Source organism: Convolutriloba macropyga, unplaced genomic scaffold, assembly GCF_964194025.1.
Source record: "Convolutriloba macropyga unplaced genomic scaffold, txConMacr16.3 SCAFFOLD_4396, whole genome shotgun sequence".
Taxonomy (NCBI): domain Eukaryota; kingdom Metazoa; phylum Xenacoelomorpha; order Acoela; family Convolutidae; genus Convolutriloba; species Convolutriloba macropyga.
Genome location: NW_027452498.1, coordinates 1 through 21,906, shown reverse-complemented (window position 1 = coordinate 21,906; position 21,906 = coordinate 1). Strand labels below are relative to the sequence as shown.

General features: G+C 33.8%; 1 protein-coding gene across 1 annotated transcript; it reads left to right on the top strand.

Moving 5' to 3' along the window:
- The first annotated feature begins 3,773 nt into the window (after nt 1–3,773).
- On the top strand, nt 3,774–19,804 carry LOC142357528 (uncharacterized). Its single transcript, XM_075409141.1, has 5 exons — nt 3,774–3,786; nt 6,561–6,619; nt 6,690–6,759; nt 6,820–6,898; nt 19,310–19,804. Exons 2-5 carry the CDS (start codon nt 6,571–6,573, stop codon nt 19,430–19,432), a joined length of 321 nt encoding a protein of 106 aa, XP_075265256.1. The 5' UTR covers nt 3,774–3,786; nt 6,561–6,570; the 3' UTR covers nt 19,433–19,804.
- Nucleotides 19,805–21,906: the final 2,102 nt, after the last annotated feature.

Below are 21,906 nucleotides of genomic sequence, written 5' to 3'. Positions count from 1 at the left end.
CAACCCAACTTGGAGACACCCGGCTGCTGTAACTGATGGGGAGAAGCGGTTTTAGAGTATGGATCGAAAAATATTGTTAGGAGATCTTTGGAGATCTTTCGTGTGTTTTCGCCCACATACCCGGAACGAAAGCAAAGAACGCTTGCGGCTGGTTTACAGTTCTGCATAAAAAAAATATGTGTTTGTAAAGTAATTTGCATTTCCGGGAATATTTGCTTCTAAGTTGATTTCAATCCCTTTTGTTTTAGTGATGACTGTCAGGTGTTGGTTTTTATCGTCTGTTTTGTCGTCTGTAGTCACATCAAGCGACTGCGTCAATTGTGTAATTGTACATCTGTCACTTTTCATATTTTCTACATCTACGCCTTTTGTTGAGATTTTCAGGGGCATTAGCTCTGTCTTTCAGCCGTTCTTGACCATTCGCCATTTTTAGCACCAGTCTCAATGTCACGACAGATATTGTTGAGCTCTGCATTTAGACTTACAATGGCTTCTCTGATTCTATTATTATCCAGATGTCATCAGCAGAATAAAAATTAGACTTCCAGTCTTTCAAGATGAAGAGCGCAGTTGATGGCACTTTTCCTTGGATATTTAGCAAAAGGTTTAATGATGCAAAAAAGTTACGATCCGAACGGTTTATTTGCTGAAATATGCAGTGATGTGACAACGAAAAGAATTGCTTGAGATATAATGGAAATCTTTTTGAAGTACTTTAACATGTCATGGTGACCATAGCGTCTAGAAATTTGTTCACATTGATGTTAGTAAAATTTAACTCTTGCTCGTTTGAATACAGTTCTCATTGCTTGTCGTTCGAAGTGTCTCTGCCAATGCTTTTGCATTGTTTTCTAACAGATGGAGGTCGGCGTCGGCACTTGGTAGATATGAAGAGTTCTGTGAGATAAATTGGTGGAAGGCTGTTATATTGAGTCTGGTTCCATGAAAATCTTTCAACTTTTTGCTTCCTGATTTTAGTATTTAGTTGTGGCACGTTAACTTTTTGTTGCTTACGGAATGATCCTGGATATTTTACAAAAAATTAAAATTTCTGGAATTGGTTTGTGTGAATAATTATATATCAGCTTTCAAGAAAAGCTTCAGCGCATCTTGATGGAAGTCCTTTCCTAAAATATTTGACATCTTCAATAAATGCACATGTAGAATATACTGCAAGTGTGGCTGATGCAGCCCACATTCAGAACTCATATTTATGGACTAAAACAAACCGAAGTGTTGCTTCTGCACCCTGGGCAAAACCCAAAACTCTCAATTATTACTACTACATGTATTACACATTTGAGAATTTGGGGATAAGAAACTATTAGAATTTAATCAAATGATCTGCAATTACCCAATAAAATTATGAAAATCGAAACTAACTATCTATGCAACAAGACCGTAGTTTTCGGGTGTGCATGTGTGTGCATGTTTTCTATCTATGCAATAAGGCAAAAAGAAAATGAAATTAATCAAGAAGTTTGCCAATGACATTGTGTGCACTGTCGAGGCGAACCCTCTACATTACCTTCAAGATGCAATTTCTCTTCATGAAAACTTACAATTCACTCTTGAGCCACCCAATTTTAGTGGAGACCTGGCATACCTAGATCTGAACACAAACGTAAACGATGATAGAAAAATTATTTGTTCTTGATATCAAAAATTCTTTAATGCCAGAATGATCTTAAGTTTCCGTAGTTGTGCACCGTAAGAATATTTAAAAAAACGTGATTCAGGAAACTGTTAATAAAATTTTCAATGCAACCAGTGGATGGCAATCCCTTGATGTAGCTTTTAAAAAATCAAGAGATCTGAAATAAAAATCAGTATCCAACTGAGTGGTCGTCCAATATTGATAATGAGACGATGGATAAAATAGTCTCGAAAGAAAATGTTACAGCAACCCCGCCCCCCAAAGAAAGCGAACAACATCTCAAAAAAATTAAAAGTCTAGAACAAATAGTTTAAATCGATGTTCTTTGTTCACTATAAAGAAAACATCAATCAGAATTTTGCAAGTAGACTAAAAAAATGAGGGATATTCAAATTATTTTCACAACCAAAAATTTAAAAACTTGCCTGCCCATCTTGAAGTCATCTTTTGATAAGAATCTGAAATCCCAATAAGTATACAATGTTACTTGTAAAGGATGCAAATCCATGTATGTTGGCCAAACCAGCCGACATGTTTCCACTAGAATTCCGGAGTATCAAAAGAAAATGTTCAACCCCTCGTTGAAAATTGTGGTAGAGCGCATAAATTTGAACTGGAGATTGTAGATGCAAGAATAATTGACATTGAAGTATTAGTTGAAAAACAAAATTTTGTCTTTTGAAACTCTAAAATTATTCTGATATATGTTATTTCAAAATTTTCTCAACTTCAACAAGTAAACGATAGGAACATCTAGGAATGAAAGTAAAAACACTTTTTCAGGACAAAATAATACACTCAGGATTTTTAAAATCTCCAGAATAAAGATTGAATTAACTTTGTTGTAAAATATGTGAACAAAACGTTTTCCAACTGTGAGTTGTAAACGTAATTTCAACTGTACATAATTTCAAAAATTTTTTGCTCTTATTTTAAATTATATCCTAGAATTCAAAATATGGAGTCAAGGACAGGTTTATATACTCTGTAAGTGATTTTATTTGATTCTTAAACTTTACGATGTTAGCAATGTCTGAAATTGTTTTTCTTTTTTAAATCAATTTAATTTTTAATTGACAAATTTTTCTCTGCAACTGTAGTTTTAATTGAACCAAAGATTGCAATGCTATAGAATTATAGAATCTCTTCTGGGGAAAAAATTAGAAACTTATTAGTGAAAAGCACAGTCTTTTCAATATTTGGAAGGAAAACGCAGACTACAAACGGACTATTTAAAAGAGCGATTTACAATTATTCACAAAAATTGTTCCAAAATTTTTCCCATTCGAAGCAACAGTGGAAATTGAAATTAAAAAAAAAAACACGAGTATAAAAATAGCAAAATTTCTAGAATTCGGCATTAAGCAGAACTGGGGATACTTTTTAAGGTTTAAGTTTAATTATCGTTATTTTCTGTAATATAAATCAACAATTTTCTATAAAAAATGAAAATATGAGAAGACAATTTACAATTTACAGTTTGCTGATGACACTTGCTGTATTTGTCATTCTCAATACGATGAAAAACTCTTATGGCAAATTAACTGTTTATTTGAGAATACTGAGTGTTATATGAGGCAGAATATGATAACTTTAAACCAAGATGAAACAGAAAATTTGTTTTTTTTCAAAAAATTGTAAATCAAAACAATTGCATGGTAATGGAATTTTCATAGAGCTAAAAACTAGTTGTCGTTATCTTGGTTTAATGATTGAAAACAATCTAATTTTTAAAATACAGCTAAACAAAACTTTAACAAAAATGGCAAATGCTATTATGTCAGTTTACTTATTAAGGCTTCTTCAACATTTAAATCAAGAATCGGTCTTTTTTAATCACTTGTTTTGTCCCATCTTAATATCACTGCAATTTTTTTCCAATCTTTGTCGGTTATGTGAATTCAGAGATTTCAAAGTCAAATAAAATGGGGAACGCTCTAATTGATTTCCGGAAGCTCCTAGCATCGGTAATGTTTAGATTTTTTTACGGTGACTGTCCTTCGGAATGTACAAAGAACCTCATTAAAATTATAAAAGAAACAATAGAGAAAAATGTAAAATAGAAACAAACAGGATAAAATTAAAAGGTGTCCGTTGGTTAACAACAGTTAAAAAAATCTTATTAAATAAGGAACCGCTTCTTCAAAAAATTAGTCAAGTGCCCGAATTCTAACTACGAACTAATTTTTAATGCTTAGAAATAAAGTAAACATACCTCTTCGCTTAAATAAAAAAAAGTAGTTTATTAAAAAACCCAAAAATCTTTTAAAATGTAAGACATCGTTTTGGGAATATTTATGCTCAATTAGTGGAAGGAAATGCAAATATGACACAATTTCGATTGAAGATGAACGTGAAATACCATTGAAAGTGATCGCGAAGACGCTGATTGCTTTAATTAATACTTTTGTTCCATTGGTAAGAAAATAATTGCTTGATAGAAACACCAAGAATTAAAGTTAACATAAGCCCCGATAGTAACACAAAATCTATTAACCTTTTCAATTGTAGCTATGCAGAAGCTTTCAATTTGTTGCAAAATCTTGATGTTAAAAAAGCGACTGGGTTGGATAGAATACCTGTTAAGATTCTAAAACTTTGTGCAGATATTCTCGCGTATCCTGTCTCATAATTAGTTAGTCTATCCTTGGCAAAGGGTATTTTTTCTGACTGTTTGAGACATGCAAAAGTTTGTGCAATACATAAAACTGGATAAAAACGGGAAGTTGAGATTTATTGACCCATATCTGTGCTTCCTGCATTGACCAAAATTTTTGAAAGGGCAATGTACAACCGACTCTATAACTTTCTAAAGTATGAAAAACAGTTATAAAAAAGCAAATTGGTTTCCTGCTCAAACGGTCTACAATTGATGCCCTGAATAAAATTACAGATAGCATTCGTTTTGTACAAAAAAAATTTTCTGCTGCATTTTACTTGACACTTAGAAAGCGTTTGACACTATCGATCATTTCAAACTTCATCAAAAATTTTCTGAATATGTTGTTAGAGGAGATGCATAAGAGTGGTTGAAAACTTCATTGAAAAAGGGGTCCCATTGCGTAAATTGGGCGATTGCCTATCTCAAGAAGATGTCATCATATTTGTTGTACTGCAGGGTTCTGTTTTAGGACCACTGGTATTTGCTCTTTATATAAATGATTTACCTTTATGTTACGAGCAATTATATCCGAGCAATTTTTTTTGCAAGTGACGCAATTCTACTTCATGAAACCAACTCGTTAAATAATTATGCTTTGCATGATGAGCTCCATCAAATTGCATCTTGGTTTGCGGAAAATAAGCCGTATTTTAATTCTTCTGAGACACAACTGATAATTTATTCAAATATTAGTCTTGTTGTGACTTTGAGCAGTAAAACTTTACATCAAACTGAATGTGTAAAATACCTAGGTCTTTTATTGATCGTGAATTCAAATATGCTTGTCATATTAAAAAAATGTTGAAAAAGATTTCGCCTAAAATTTTTGTGCTTAAGTTTTTGTTCTCGAGAAAGTTTGTCAAAAATCAATTTTATCAATTTGCTTGTTTATTATAAAAAAATATATACAGCCTACCATGTCGTATGGTTTGTTTCTGTTTGAATTCACCTCATAAAGTAACTTGAATCGATTATACGTACTTCAATAATATTTGTACAGATATTTTACTATAAAGGCCGATGAGAACGCTTTTATGAGAATTTTTCGAATTGTTACGTGTTATCCATATACGAACCTTTTCTAAAAGAGCTCAAAAAGTACACTTTGATCTATGTTCAAACTAGCAAATTAACCGAAAAGTTTTCTAGCAATAATACGTTTTGTTTTAAAAGATCGAACATAGCAAGTACCTAAGATTAAAATTACAGCTAAAAAAACTCACTTTCGTACAGATGTCCAGTTCTGTACAATTTTTTGTTATATCAGAATGCAATACTGCTCCTTAAAATTAATATATCTGAATTTGCACTTAAGAAATTAACAAACCGTATAATGAATACAATTATTTTAAATGAAAATGTTTTTGAAAGACTGTTCATGTAATCTATATTTATTACTGACTTATATGTTAATTATTCACTGTTTGCCCCCAAGGGCACTCCTATGTAGGCTCTTGGCTTTAAAGGTTCCACTTCGGTGCTATATTTTAAAATTTGTAAGATATTTTAAAACTTTTGATTATGCATCGGATAAATTCAATTCATTCATTAATTCATTCAATAAAGGTTTGCCACCTGCGCCAAAAGTTTGACAGTGCAAGAGATCTATTATTGAAAGGCAATTTTTTACCAGCAGTTTTTCATTAAAAAAGTTTGCTTCCTAAATTTTTTGACCTCCTCTCACAATATAAAGAGAGCAGTCGAGAAACCAAAAATTCCCCATTCAGGATTTTTGAAAAGTACAAATTGACCAAAAACTCCAGAACCGTCCAGTTTTCTCCAAAGAATAAGTGCGAATCCAAATGGACTGAGAGGTCACTGATCTGAAATTTTTCTGGGAAGTGGAATAATTTACCAATTGAAATCCGAAAAGAAAAAAACTAAAAATTAATTTAAGGAAAAACTAAGCAGCGAAACTGTCAAATTGCAGGAACATGTTTCAGTAGATAGACAAGTAAGAGGCTTTAGGAATTTTTTCTACTGAAGTATAAAGACCAAACTATTCATATATTTACGAGGCGATTTTGAAAATGTAAATATTTAATCAAACGTTTTTGTTGTGGTTATATACATTTTTTAAGATTTAAAAAAACAATGGATTTTGGTCGCAATTCTCAGTTTTTCTACTTTTCAAATGAAACTAGATTCTGCCTATTTTGCTTATTTTTTGTTCACCTGATATTGAGTTTTATTTCAATGTATTTTTCTGAACAAAGATAAATTTGGTTTTTGTGCTTTTCAGTTTTTACTAATGGGAGATACAAATTCGGGCGATAAAGTTCCGGGGCATAGTCCCGCAGGTCAGTAGATTTTCAGTTCCAGTGCTCTGGTGAACCCAACTTTCTATCCTAACTCCCGCCTTGTCTTTAGCAAAAGTTGGTGGAATGCGCGTCACTAGCAATGCGCATGCTAACAGCGAAGATGCTAAACCAACTAGTGGGTAAGCTGTTTAGTGAGTTCTGTAAAGTTGCTATATTTATATTTTGGACTTATTTTTCAGACCACTGAACTCAATGGCCACCACTGGCGGCGATGCAGCTCTAGCTATGGCGGCTAATCACAAAACGTCTGGTCAACAAGTAAGCTTTTTGACTTAAATTGTTTTTCGGATTTAAATACCCTCGCTTTTATTTGCATACATAGCAACTTTAATTTAATGTTGTTTTTGGCTGGTTGGCAGTATTAACGCAAAGCAATTATTTTAAATACTACATAATTAGTTTTACTATACTTAAATATAGCTGGCAGATTGCCGGAAAATAGCCGCGATAGACGCTTGTGGCCTTCCATGAATTGAAACAACTAAAGAAATAAGATCGACCATCAGTACTTTAATAGACCACTATAATTTGTGGGTTAGATTTGGACTGTTAAATTTATGACACATACGGTCTATAAGGAAAAAGCCCTAAAAGAGCCTTTTCAAAATTCATATTCGAAATCAAAAGCTCAAGACATACTCAAGAATTAGGGCTTATAAGTTAGATGCATTACTTAGATGCACACTATTGATCTTTAACTAGTAAATGTTCATAAAGTTCCATAAGTGAGTTCAGAAGTCATTTTTTAATAGCCGCGAAGCGATAGCGGCTATTATTGGGGACATTGTGTTTTTCACAATTCAAAGAATTTGAATTGTATTGGGGCGCTGTGTTTTTAAGATCTGTTCACACATTTTTCAATGACTTTGATCTTTCAAATCGGGATAAACAGGTAAAGCCCAGCGGGCATTAAGTTTCATTAGAGACACAAAGTAGGCTTTAGTAGTTCTTTAAGTGCTTAGAGTAGTGCAGCTGCTGGGATGACCTTAATTTAAGGTTAAAAGGTCATTTTTAGGAGTTTTTGAGCTCAAAATGGTGCAATTTTTCATGTTTTCTGTCATTTTAGTTTTTTTGTTTGATTAGTCTGAGGTTGAAGTTTTTAATAGTTGATGAAGGTCTTATAGGAGATAAAATTACTTGTTATGACCTTTTTATGAGCTATATTTTTTGGTACCACAAACATTAACACGCAAAATGATACTAATTTTTGCCATTTTTTCAAGTTTTTTGACAATTTTTGTCATTTTTTGAGTTTTTTCAGCCTCATGGGCCAGGGAATCTCTTTTAAGGTTTGATAATAGGGCACTGCGTAGATTTATAGATATTCTAGATGTAATTGAATGGTTTTCAACATTTTATTGTCTCGAATTTTAGCATTTTTTTCGATAAAATCTGCATTTTTTCTTAAGTTTTCCTAAAATGTTTGTCAGTTTTTGATATTTGTCCATTCTCAAGTGCTTGAAGACCTATTCAACGGTCTGATAAAAGTTTAGAGTATGGTTGTTATCGTCAATTGGTTTTTTTCAACAATTAACTTTTAGAATTTTGGAATTTTTTTGATAAAATTTGCACTTTTTCTCAAGTTTTTTGAAATTTTTTGTCTTTTTCAGTTTTTGCAGCCTCTCAGGGGCCAGGGAATATCCTTTATGGTTTGATAATAGGACAATGCATAGTTTCTAGTAACAATAGAATGGGTTTCAACATTTTAATGTCGCAAATTCGTGTAAAATCTGCCATTTTTTTTAAGTCTTCCTGAAATTTTTTTGTCAATCTTTGATATTTGTCCATTCTTAGGTGCCAGAAAACCTATTCCACGTTTTTACTGTTCTGATAAAAAATGTTGCTGCATGGTTCTAACTGTCAAAGGAATTTTTTTAAAACAATTTAGCAATTCGAATTTTGGAAATTTTTTGATAAAATTTAAAATTGAGTTTTTTGAAAAAATTTTTCTTTCCCCCAGTCGCCAGGTAACCTCCTCCAGGTTTTGAAAGTATGTTTTAACATAGTTGCTAGGGGTTAAGGGAATGTTTTTCAATATTTTGATAGAAGGAATAGGATTTTTTGAAATTTGATTTTTCTAAAAACTGTTGCTTATCGATCTTTGAGCCGTTGAGTTTTTTAAGGCTTGGAATTCGGTTACTAGATAGCCTCTAGAGACACAGAAATGATTCGGAAGATGTTAATATCAAGTTTTCATCAACCTTTCATTACATTTGCAATTGATTTTTGAAAATTTCTCTTATTTTCTGAGTTAATCGATCTTCAAGGGCCAGTGAATTTTTTTTTCAGGTCTTGCAGTTATAATCCTGGACCGATTTAAGATCCAAAGTTTGTTTTTATATTTATCAGATAGTCATATTTAAAGGGATTAAATTTTGCCTTTCGGGGTAAAAGTTTCAAGAGTTTTAGCAATGAGTATATTTTTGCTTAGTTTGTTTGATTGTTTTAACTTCTCAACGTTTTGATGATTTTGTTTGATTGGCTGGCATTGTTCAATTGATGTTCTGGTCAGGTATAGTACTTCTATGTTTTTTATTCATTTCTTTGAATTGTATTTCAGGACTTGTCCTGCTATGTTTTTTAATTCGTCGTCTCCATCGATGATTCTTACGACCTGACTTCTTGGAATTGACTATTTCACTAACTTCCATTGCTTTGCAGTTGGCTTGTGTGCTTGACGTAATTTCTGCTTTTAGGCCAATTGCGTGACCTACCTCACTCAAAAAATGACTTCTGAACTCACTTATAGAATTTTAAATTTTATGAACATCTTAGTTAAAGATCAATAGTGTGCATCTAAGTAGTGCCAAACTTATACGCCCTAATTCTTGAGTATTAGTCTTGAGTTTTTGATTTCGAATATCAATTTTGAAGAGCTCTTTATCTCTGAGCTCTTTTTCCTTATAGACCGTATGTGTCATAAAATTGACAGTCCGAATCTATCCCTAGTGGTCTATTAAAGGACTTGTGGTCGATCTATCTCTTATTTCTTTGATTGTTTCAGTTCATGGAAGGCCACAAGCGTCTATCGCGGCTATTTTCCGGCAATCTTCCGGCTATGTTTTAGTGAGGTAAGTCACGCAATTGACGTAAAAGCAGAAATGACGGCACGTACAAATTTTAACTGCAACGCAGAAGTCATTGAAATAGTCAATTCCAAGAAATCAGGTCGTAAGAATCATCGATGGAGACGAAATAAAAAAAAATAACAGGAAAAGTCCTGAATTACTACAATTCAAAGAATTGAATGAAAAACTTAGAAGTACTCTAACTGACCAGCAGATCAATTGAACAATGCCAGACAAAATATAAACAAAATCATCCAAAATTTTAAAACTAAAACAATAAAATGAAACTAAACAAAAATCAAAAATGTACTCATTGCTAAAACTTTTAAGCTTTTACCCCTGAGGCAAAATTTGATCCTTTTAAGTATACCTATTTCAAAAAATATGTTCAAAGTCATTTTTTGTTTGTGAATTCGGCCCAGTACTATATCTGCAAAACCTGAGAAAAATCATTGGCCCTCGAAGATCGATTAACTCAGAAAATGTCGGAAAAATGAAAAATGAAATCAATTGCAAGTTTTAATGAAAGGTTGCTGAAAATCGTGATATTAATGTCTGGAGAATTGTTCCTGTGTCTCTAGAGGCTATCCAGTAATCTCATTTCAAAGCCTTAAAAAATCATTGGCTCAAAGATCGATAAGAAATAATTTAGAAAATTTTAAATTTCAAAAAGAAATTCGTTCTATTGAAGTGTTGAAAACATTCAGTTGCCCCCTAGCAACCATTTAATAACATACTATCGATCCCCGATTGAGGTTAACTGGCTACTGAAATAAGAAAAACTGAATGAAAGACCAATGTTTTGAAAAATAAACTTGAAAAAATTTGCAAATTTTATCAAAAAATTTCCAAAATTCGAAGGGTCATGTTGTTGATAACAAATCCATTGAAGCTATCAATAAAATGCAAGTCATTGAAGCTAACAACAACAATTTAGCACATAAAATGGTCATAACAAGTTTTTTGTCTCGCAAAAGGCCTTCATCCACTTCTGAAAACTTCAACTCAAGACTAATCAAACAAAAAACTCAAAAAAATCACAAAAGATTGCCACCTTTTGATCCTTAATCTCTTAAAAATGAACTTTTAACCTTAAATTAAGGCATTATCAGCAGCAGCATCCTTCTAAGAACTTGTGGGACTACTAAAGCCTTCTTTGGGCCTCTAATGAAACTTAATGCCCGCTGGGCTTTACCTGTTTATCCCGATTTGAAAGATCAAAGTCATTGAAAAACGTGTGATCACATCTTAAAATACACTTAAACACAGCGCCCCAATACATTTCAATTTCCTCGACTTGTAAAAGCCACGATGTCCCCAATAATAGCCGCTATGGCTTTGCGACTATTAATAATATAATTAGTTTTAATCACACCCCCGTTTATAAAAGTTTAATGTACTTGTACGTTGTTTTGGTGTTCATTAAATTTTTATCTGGAGTAGTTGGCATTGTGGCAATGTTTTGGGACTATTACCGATTTTGAAAACTGAAGAGCGGAAATTTTTGTGTGCCACGCCACGATGTTTATAAAAATCTGAGCCAGCCAGCTCACCATTCTATTTAATGAATATTTCAAATAGAATGTTCTCTTCTATTCCTAACAAAAAAACTAGTCTGTTGGAACTCTATAAATAGTTTTCCAAAAAAACCGGTACAATGATTCAGATCCTTGCACATGGCACGTTTTATGTGACTGCGATAATTGTAGAGACTTTAAAAAAACCGAATGTTGAAACAACATGTTTCTTGCGACCTGAATTCTTGTAATTGACTTTTTCACTTTAGTGACTTCTACCCTTTGCAGTTAAAATGTGTGGGCGTGATGTCATTTTTTCTGCTTTTAGCTCACTTGCGTGACTTACCTCACTCAAATAATTAATTCTCAACTCGCTTAATGAACTTTATGTTTTATGAACATTTACCAGTTAAAGATCAATAGTGTGCATCTAAGTAGTGCATCAAACGTATATGCGCTTATTCGAGAGTATTAGAGTCTTGAGTTTTTGATTTTGAATCTGAGTTTTGAAAAAGCGCCATTAGAGCGTATGTGTCTTATAAAATTGACAGTCCGAATCTAACCAAAGAGTCTAGTGGTCTATTAATGGAATGGTGGTCAATCCGTCTATCTTATTTTTTTATCTCTTTCAATTCATGGAAGGCCATAAGCGTCTAGCGCGTCTACTTTCCGGCAATCTGCCTGCTATTTTATTGGTTTTTTGGTTTCTACGACAGGAAGAGCAATATTGGTTTTCTTGAGGTCTTTTAAACGGGAAATACATCTGTTCATGCCAGCTTTTCGGCTAAAAGCGAATGGAAAAAAGCCTTGTGAACTGATTTTCGAGAAGTTTCACATTCATGCATTCCAATCAATGACGTTTTGACTTTGAATGCCTTTTTAACGGGAATTTATGACGGATTGTTTGAATGGTTTAGTATACCTAAGGCCCAGCTGGCAACTGCTCGCGGGTTATTTGAGAGCGATTCGCTCGACGTTAGTCGAATACCTTTGTCCTTTGGCTCATTTGTTTTGCTTGTGGTTTGGTTTTTGAGTAAATTATTCTATGCACTTATATGTGACATTGTGCAGTTGATATTGTAATTTTTAAGAGCCCAATAATCCTTTCGAAGGCCAGAATCTGCTCATGTCTTCAATCTTTAGTTATTTTTTTCCTCTTTTCCCAACTTTTTTTTGTCTTTTTGGAGCTTTGGACAGAGTTGCTTGTCATAAGTGTTTATCGGAGAGACTTTTCAAAAATAATGCTGTGTTGCTGACTTTAGGTGTTTTTTTATAAACTGTTTTCTAATTCGGTTTTGGCATTTTTTGTTCAATTTTTCTATATTTTTCATTCAAATCATATTGTGCACGCCAAGATTTTCTAATTTGTACTTAAATTCATTGCTAAAATGTATAATAAGTAATTCCCGTCTTCCATTTTTGACATTTTTTGTCAAAATATTTAAACGTTGGTGCATTTTTGAATTTGTTTTTCAGCGTTCTGTTTTGTCTGGAAGATGGCTCTAAAAATATTGCGGATCGTCAGAGACCATTAATTCGATTTGCTTCTTGCTTTTTTCGAAATTTGATTTGAATTTTTGTTTTTACGATGATGCTTTATTATTTTTTTAACCTATTGTCCGTGACTTCCTTATTCTTGTTTTTTTTTGCTTGATTTTATATCTCGTATCTGGGATTTTTTTTGCTTTCTTGCTCTGCCTGTATGAGTGCTGACAATTTTATCAAGATTTCTTTTTCCTGATTTTTTATTCAATTTTTAGTTGTTTATTATTAATGTTTCATCGAATATTATTCAGTTCTATTATGCTGCTGGCAAAATTGTTACAAAACGATAGATAATTATAATCTGAATATATACCTGGGCTATGCACTGTTTTTAAAAGATTTTTTCCGTGGTTTTTATTGTTCCGTGGTTTTTTCCGTGGTTTTTATTCTGTCTCGTTAAGATTTTTCTTGATTAATTTTGCAATAGATTAAACTCAATCAATGATTAATCCAAATAGAGACAGCTATCATGCTAGGACCCCAGAATTAAGAAGTTTTTGTTCTTTGTGATCCATTCTTCTAAATGTTTTCAGTTTGGAAATTGATTTTTTTGGTTTCGTTTTGTTATTTCAGTTTAACTTTGATTTTGTGTGCCTCATGCTTTCTTTTTGATGTTTTTGGAGTTTCTCGAATGGTGATATAAATAGTTGCCTCCACAATTTTTGGCAACAGAAATCAAACACCAACAAGGGGTTCTGTGCAATGATAGTGGACAACAAATTGTCAGTAAAATAGTTAAATAACAGTTGCAGTTGCAAATTTCTCAACATTTGCCTCTAGAGTAGAGTTTTATCTGACAATTGGCTGGCCCATATATAATTTGAAATTAATTTGGATATGATTGCGTTAGTGTTCATTTTATATGATGATGGAAGTTGATGAAATTGAATTTGACGAATTCATTTAATGTGGTCAGCGCTCTCCCGGCGTTTCAGGAATTCTTCTGGCTATGGTTTTTTCATCGATAGCTTTGTTGGAATGTATTTGAAACAGGAACTACCGCCGTGCGTAAGTCGAACCTAAGTGTTTGGGTCGAACTGCTCAACAAATGGATGAGCTGAAAGTAGTGAGTGATTTTCTATTCACACTGCGTTTTGGAGATGAAGCGAGAAAAGTAGGTCTGAAAGATGTTTGATAAGCGAGTAATATTTCTCTGATCATCTGTTGTTGTCGAAAACTGTTATTTCTCGTTTAGTGTATTAATAGCCGCCGTGGGCCTCACAACGGCTATGATTTGGCGCTCTAAATTTTGTTATAATCCAAGGTATTTTGGTTGTATTGGTCCGCTGCCTTTTTATGACCCGAAGAGAAGCATTGGTGGAGCGACTTTTTATCGATAATTTTGTTGCAGTTTATTTGAACAGGAAATGAAATGCGTGAAAACAGTGTTTGTGTCAAATATCTGAGGAGCAGAAAAAAGTGGTTTTATCTTCATATCGCTTTTGTGAGGTATAAATGAACGTAATTAATGGTTTGAGTTCGTGACGAGTGATTTTCATGACTTTGACACTATTTTTTCGAAAACTTTCATTGAATTTTTGAGTTTTAAGAGTATTTTTTACTTTTTGCTGTCTTATAATTTAATCGAATTAGGGACAGGTCTCATAGATTGCTGTTGTCACTAATTGTTTTAAGAAATTAGATAGGCTTTTTGAGGCAATTTTTCTTTCCTTTGTTCTTTTCGTAGTCTGAGTGGCGGGGTCATCTGTTGCTAAGTTGCTCAAATTCATCTTTTCAGCTCATAGATAATGCTTTCTATTTCATACGCAGTTTGTGTTTTAAGAAAAGTTTCAGTGAACTGTTGAGATTTGCTCTTATCTATTGTGCTTTTTGCTCTCTGATGGCTTAATCTTAGTAATGATAGGTGTCACCAATTGTTCCTTTGTGACTTAATATTAATTGTTTTCGAGAGGTGTTTGCGAAAATTGGATGAAATTCTGTAGTCTTATCATCTAGTCTTTTTAATGACAGGTTTTATTGGTTACTAATAAAAGTTATGTGATTCTAACAAGAGTATTCAGTTTCCAGCAGTTGTTTTCAAGATTTTGACACACTTCTTCAAAAATTGATGTTCATTCTTCCATGTTTTCGTTCTTGTGATCTGATCTACTAATGTCAAAATGAGAAGTTATTATTGACATTCTAATGTGGCGTATTTTTGATCATTTTTGGCGCTCAATGTTTGCTAACGCTTTCATTGAAGAATTGGGATTTGGAAACGGATTTTGATCTTAACACGACATTTATTGTGAAACGTTTCTCGAGAAACTGGCCTTGTATGTCAAAGATGTGTTTTATGCGAAATTTAGTAGTCGGAAGTATGTGTTACTGAAATCCTTACCCGGAAAATATTAGCAACTTCTACCAAAGACCGAAAATCGAGAATTGCTTTTTAAAAATTCTGACAAATCTTAACTAATGACGATGATGTTGCATCAATTCAATCAGCCGATTGTCTGAGAGATCCGATCGCTGACCCATTTTGTTCCTTTGTTATTATCTCTGAACTAGTTGAATAAGCTAATTCCAAAATTATGTCAACGCTAGACAGCATTCCGACACGGCTTTTTCTCGGATTTATTTGAATTCGTCAATATTTTGGGCAAAGGAATTTTTTTGGAGGTGCTTAAATAGTTTTACCTTACTTTGAAAATGTGAGGTTATGAGAGTCTAAAAGGTGAGGGTCTAGAAATCTATCGAACAATACCTAATCTGTTTTACATCAAAATTATCAGAAAGAGAATTTTTCGTGTACAGCTCACTGATAACAATGAAATCAATAGTTGTGTAAATTTCCGGGTGCGTTTAGAAGGCTTTGCTCAATTGAAACAGCCCTTGTCAGAGATACCAATGGGATGTCACTGAATTTAGAAATAAGAAAAAGCGCTCTTTATATTGGACTCGACTTATCAACGCCGTCGATAAACCTGATAATTGTATATATCTACCAATTCTCAATTTCAGGTCAGGATTTGATGGCTTTGTTATGGGTTTCCTAAAAAGCTATATCAGTGGTAGATCTCAGATGGTGTGGATTGAAGATGTTCTCTTCGAATTAGATATCTTCTTAGGCCCCTTCATTTTCAATCGCCATCTTTACCCTTAGAGCGTATATTCGAACGGTTGCAGGTCAACTATCAGCTCTATGCCATTGATACCGTGGTCTACGTATATAATGATAGTATCACTAGCAACTTTTTTTTCACAATTTTGAACAATTTTATCGTCAGCAAAAGTCACTAAAGCACTGTTGAATATTTTAATAGCGCCTAAACCTATCATAAAAATATTATCAGTAAATGTTCCATTTCTATGATATGCTTTGGTTGAGAATTTCGGCATGTAGTTTTGTGGTTCGCCTACTTCGACGCGGCTTACTTTGGGAGAGATTCTCATTTTTGCTAATGTTTTTTAGTTTTGTTCTTTTTGCTATGTCGTTCATTGAGTCACACAAGGTTGTTTTTTTTGTGTATTCAATCTAAGGATGCGTAAAGTCAATACGTTCGTTTTGTGTATTCAAGTGTTTCTCAAAACACTAAATCTTGCAAAACGGTTTTTTCTATTTTTATACTTTTTATTGATTTTCCCCATATCGTGTCAGTCTTATTTGACAGTCTTACTTTGATGTTGCTTTAAGAATTTCATTGTGAGGTCATTGGTTAATCCAATTCCTTTGATTATAACTCATGACTGGTCCTGCTACAATTTTTGTTTGCTCTACTTTTCGATTATGAGTCGACAATAAGTCACCAATTTTACGTTCGAATACTGAATTTTGCCTCACTGTTGCAACTGAATGGATTGTTTTCTTTCAGTCATTGATTTTTGGTATGTAGTGTCTTTGGTCAAGGTCAAAAGAGCAAACTCAAAACGGTAAACCGATATAGGCTGGTCATTGGGTGACAGTGCATGAAGTTGTCTAGGTTCATTAAAGTGCTTGCTGGCTGACAATTGTTTTAAGCTTAATAGCCTTCAGTTTAGAAGCTAAATGAATTAAGTCATCGAATCTAACTGAACCTTTACGACAAATTTGAATACTTTTTGACACTTTGAAAAGCGCTGTTAACTTCTTTTTGCGTTTACTTTTTCAATCCCGAATTTTGTCACGCAGGTCAACGGCGACCATTCTCCGGCAGTTTGCTGACTGTTTACTGGCTTGGTTCCCATGGTTCCATTAAGGATTTTCAAGGAATTATCCATCTGCTTTGCCCAGTTTGGGACAAAATCACTTTTTGCAATGTTAATTATATATATATTTTTTTGTTTTATTTTTGGTGATATGAACTTAGAATATTTACAGAATAGCTTGACTCAATTTGACAGATTTTGTGCAATTCCATTCATTTTTCTATTTTCTAGAGTTTTTGTGTTTAGTTGTATGAAACTGTGTTTTTCAATTGTTCATTGCAAACCAGCTTAATGTCTTTTTGGTGCGCTAATTTGCTGAGTGTTGTAATTTTGCCAATTACTGTAAACGTATTGGTCTTTTTTATGCAAATTTTTTGCTTAACCATTTTGCGCTTTGCTTCTAGAACCTTCTTTGACTTCTCAAGTGACTTACTCTTATTCCGCTTTCGTTTTTCATTTTTGAGTGATCTCTATTGCTCTCACTCAGAAGTAAAGCCTGTTGATAATATAAAATCGATTGCAGCATAGAAACAAGAAGAGCCTGATAGCCGAGTGGGCAGTGTTTCTGGTGAGGGAGCGGGAGTTTCATGGTTCAAATCCCGGCGTGGTCAACTGTTTTTGCACTCGTAAAGAAAATTTATCTAGGCTGCAGCACCTGAATTGAATTGCATCGCCTGTCGTTGTAGAGCAATTCATCGGACTTTATTCGGTTACTAGAAAAGACGGTTGTGTTTGCAAACTTTCTCTAGTTTTCTCATTTGCGTTAGCTTATGTTCTTTGCGTTTTTTTTTGTGTATTTTATGGTATCTGAGAACATTTTTTCCGGGTATCCAATTGTTTTTTAGCTATCTTTTTGGCCAAATTTTTTATTGCGGTTCAATATTTGACGATTAAATTACTTGACGAATATTGTTTTTTACTTATTTGGCGATTATTGTTTGTAACTACATTAGGTCCCATTCTGAACCGCGCAAATAAAATAGTGGCCATATTGGAGTAATTATCTTTCACATGGGACAGTTTTTAAGCTGTCGGTAGTTGAGTTTATTTTTCAATTTTGTTTTTTTTGGGCGTCTTCAGTTGTATTGTGTTTCTTAATTGTGAAATTACCGGCTATATTTATAAAAAATAGTTTTTTTACAAGAGTACAATAGTAACACCAAAATAAAAATGTCTTCAAAACTTGAAATTTTGGTATAGTACTTCAAGCCAAGATGAAAATCAAAAATAGTTTCTAGAAGAAATCAATCTGTATAATGTTTTTTGTAAATCCCTCTAATTATCCCAACTGTTATTGAAAAGTTCAGGTTGCACTCTAATTCAAATGGTGAAATGTGATAAATTCAGTTAGTTTCACCAGGTTCCTACTTCGAGTCGCATCCGGAATTGTTTTTTATTAATATCTGTTATTTGATGCAACAATCAGTGGACAAAAAGCGATTGGTTTTGTGGCGTGAAATCTTGACGCTCTGGTTATAGAGTAGAGCGACTAAAGGTTGAAATAAGATATAGCTTTTTCGATTGATTTTAACTTTAACTGTTTAAACGTTTTTGGATCAAGTTTTTTCGAATGGTTTTCCAGATCCATTCCTAAGTCACCTTTTTAAGTTTTTGTTTAGTCAATCAAATTTTGGTTTTTAGTTCTGAAGGTGGCCTGTTAGATTTTTATTTCATCGTGAACTTTCAGGACTGCGACTTAAGAGATCAGGACCTTTTTGTTGGGACCTTTGTCGCTTTCAACTTGACTGCTACTATTTTTATGTTTTGTTTTGAAGACAACCAGCGATAAGAAAGAAAGAAAGAAAGAAGGAATTTAGTTGAATAATTGGCTATGAAATCAACAAGGACAGATTACGAGGTTAACAAACCCTCTGTTTCAAACTCCCCAAAAAAGAAGGTAACATACAGCTAGTATCAATATACCTTAAAAGAGGCCCTTCGGAATTATAGAATAAGAACTAAGATCAACTCAGCTTGTTTAACTCATGATTACATACCAGTTATGGTCTGATTTTTTGACAGAAACTTGAATTTTCTTTTTTTGTAGCTCTTTTCATATATGGAGGAATAATTCCAAGACGTTACTTTATTAAACAGGAGAGCACCTCTCGTTATTTTTGAATATCTCTCATGTCCCAGTTTCATTGAGGGAAGCTTTTCACTGTCAATATATCAGTCCAAATCAATACAAACAACGCAATGCTTAGTAGAAAAATCGGTTTCTGTTGGTCTCAATCTTTTCATTGGTATTTTGAGACTACAAAGCAATCGCCGCTATTTGTATGTAAGCTGGCAGCAATGTTTTATCTATGCATCGTGCGGTTTAATGAAAGATACCGAAGTTATAATCTAATGCAAAAAGGTTCCTTTTTTGAGTTCGGGAATTTATTTAGACAGTAATTGCATTTCAGGCGATAGCTCGTGAGATGCATGAAGAAAGTGTAAAGCAGAAACACAATAAGCCACAGCCAACTGTTGAAAAGCATCATCATCATGCGCCTAAGCCGCATATTCAGCAACCGTCGAAACAGTAAACAGGGTGATGGAAGTGTTGTGGACATGTTATGCAGTGTAAACAATGATAAAAGCTTCAACCGTATATTAACTTAATGGGAAAAGACTTCTAAATGTTTCCATGTACAAATGTTTCAAACCCCAAATTTGTCTTAACGTATTGGACTACTTGAATGTATTGGGTTTCCTCCACTAACCGAAGAGATTGTTGTTATTCTTTATGTAATAGCTATTTTGGTTAAGCGCTGTTTGCAGTTTAAAGTAGTTTAGCCTGATTCATGTCATCAAGGTTATACTTAGATATTTTCAAGCTTCATTGAATGGAGTATATTCTTATGTATGCAAAAATTTGATACGTAAATTACTTATGATGAATATATTTTGGTTTTCGGTTCAGTTTTCAGTATATTCGGAAGCTTTTGGTGGAATGAGTGTGGTACCAGGCGCGATCTCTATTCTCTATGCGTGTTCTTCATATCATTCCTGCATGTTCGTCGCGAATCGCTTAAAATTTGTTACGCTTCTTGTGGAGAAATTGTTGAATTGACTTTTTAAAGCTGTCAACAAAAAGAATGGTAGATACGCAGTCGTCATCACCTACCTTAGAATAAAAATCAGTTGCTCTTCTAAGGAGCTCTATTCTCTGGGTTAGCGGCTCTAGCGTATAGGTGACGCGAAATACTCGATGCTTCAATAGGTTTGACTGTTGAGGAAGGCTGTAATTTTTTAACAAATGGCTGCTGCTTTATTCGGCAGCTTTTTTCCTTTTTAGATTTGGCGTGCGCGGATTCTCAATGTGGAATATAATTTTCTAGCCCAAAGTTGTAGGTGTCGCCGTTGCTAAATAAAGAGAACAGGGAATAAAAACATGGGAACTCTAAAGCACTTGAAAATATTCTCTATGTTAACAATTTGCCGGTTTTGAAGTTGCTCAAGGGCAGCGAAGCCCGTATTGGCGAAATGACGGAGTCTTTTTTCGTCGTCAACATTTTCTAGTAGGACCAAATATTTGAGTGAAAAACGATAGTGGATTAAAAAAAAAACAAATTAACAGATGCCATAACAGTCATCATACTTTTCGCTCCCTTTTGCTATTTCCTACGAAATCGCTTGCAAGACGGTTTTTACAAATATCTCAAAACCCAACAGTGTCCCAATTCCACTGTGAGACTAGTTTTCCAGCTTGAAAGGTTTTTTGAAAATACTTGGAGCAAAAAAATGGGGGATCACCGTGCCTGTCTGGGAGAAAACTAACACTTACGTCAATTCCTGCCCCCACTTTTCCCCACATTCACTTTTTGCAGATTATGCAAAATCAACAATCCTATGGCCAAGATGAGAATGACCATTTCTTAAATTAAGCTGCTCAAGAAATTAATACCATTTCTTAAATTAAGTTGCCTTTTCACTGCTCAAGACTCTCAGAGCTTACCAAAGCAATTTAAAGCACAATTTAAAAAGCTTGTGAGTTTTAAATAGCCGACCTCATCTCAAGGCTAGTTTTGCGCTCCTACTATTTTTTTATTTTGTCGAATAACAATTTGTTTCGCTTTACCTCACTTAGCCGCGTTTTCGATATTTTGCATGAAATCTTTGACTTCTAGACAATATTTTATTGTTCGCTCATTCTACTCAAAGTGTTTTTAAACAGCAGCTGCTCATCAAAACAATATAAAATTAACGCCGGCATGGGCACTTAAACTTTGTTCTTATAAGTCTTAGTTAACATCTCTAATGCTTGTTGGTTTTGATACTAGCGCTTGTATCCTCTCAACAAAGGCAGGAGTACGTCTACGAGTGGAATGAACTCAAAATAGTTCTCGCTTTTTTCGTACATTAATCAATTTTTTCTGTTCTGTCAATCCTAACCGCGGGTTATGGGAATCAATGGCTGCTATTTTATGGGTATATTTACTTTTTTCTCTGAAGTACTTCTGATTTTGTTACAGTTTGGTGCATGGAAACGCAATTCTATCCCCAAATAAATTTGGAAGAGTAATTTTGGTTCTCGCGGAAAAATTATAATATCTGTCATGTTCACTATTATCAAAAAAACTCGATAACAAAAACAGTTGTCGTTTTCTTCGAATGTTTTTGTTTTCAGCAAATAGTAGTTTTCTTCTCTTGGCTACGAAACTAGATTATTCCCCATGCACGCAAGTTTTTCCTATCGACGTGTCCGAGGGAAAACAACTGATTTCCACTAGTCTTATGGGCGCTTAAGTGTCCAAATGCAAAATTTTTTGTTGATGTAGCTCTCGGTGGCTCGATGTGAGTGTATTCAGCTCTTTTTTTCCTTAATTTTTTCTGAAGAAATGGACTTTAGTTCTGATATACTACCAGTTAGCTTTCGGATTTGTTGTCAAGTGTTAACAAAGCAAACAATAGGTCTCGTGCTAATTTTTGAAGAAATGGGACAGACCTAGCGCCAAAAACTTAAAAGCTAGAACGCGTGGACAAATGCGGAGGTTCTTGTGTCCACACTTGTGCCCCC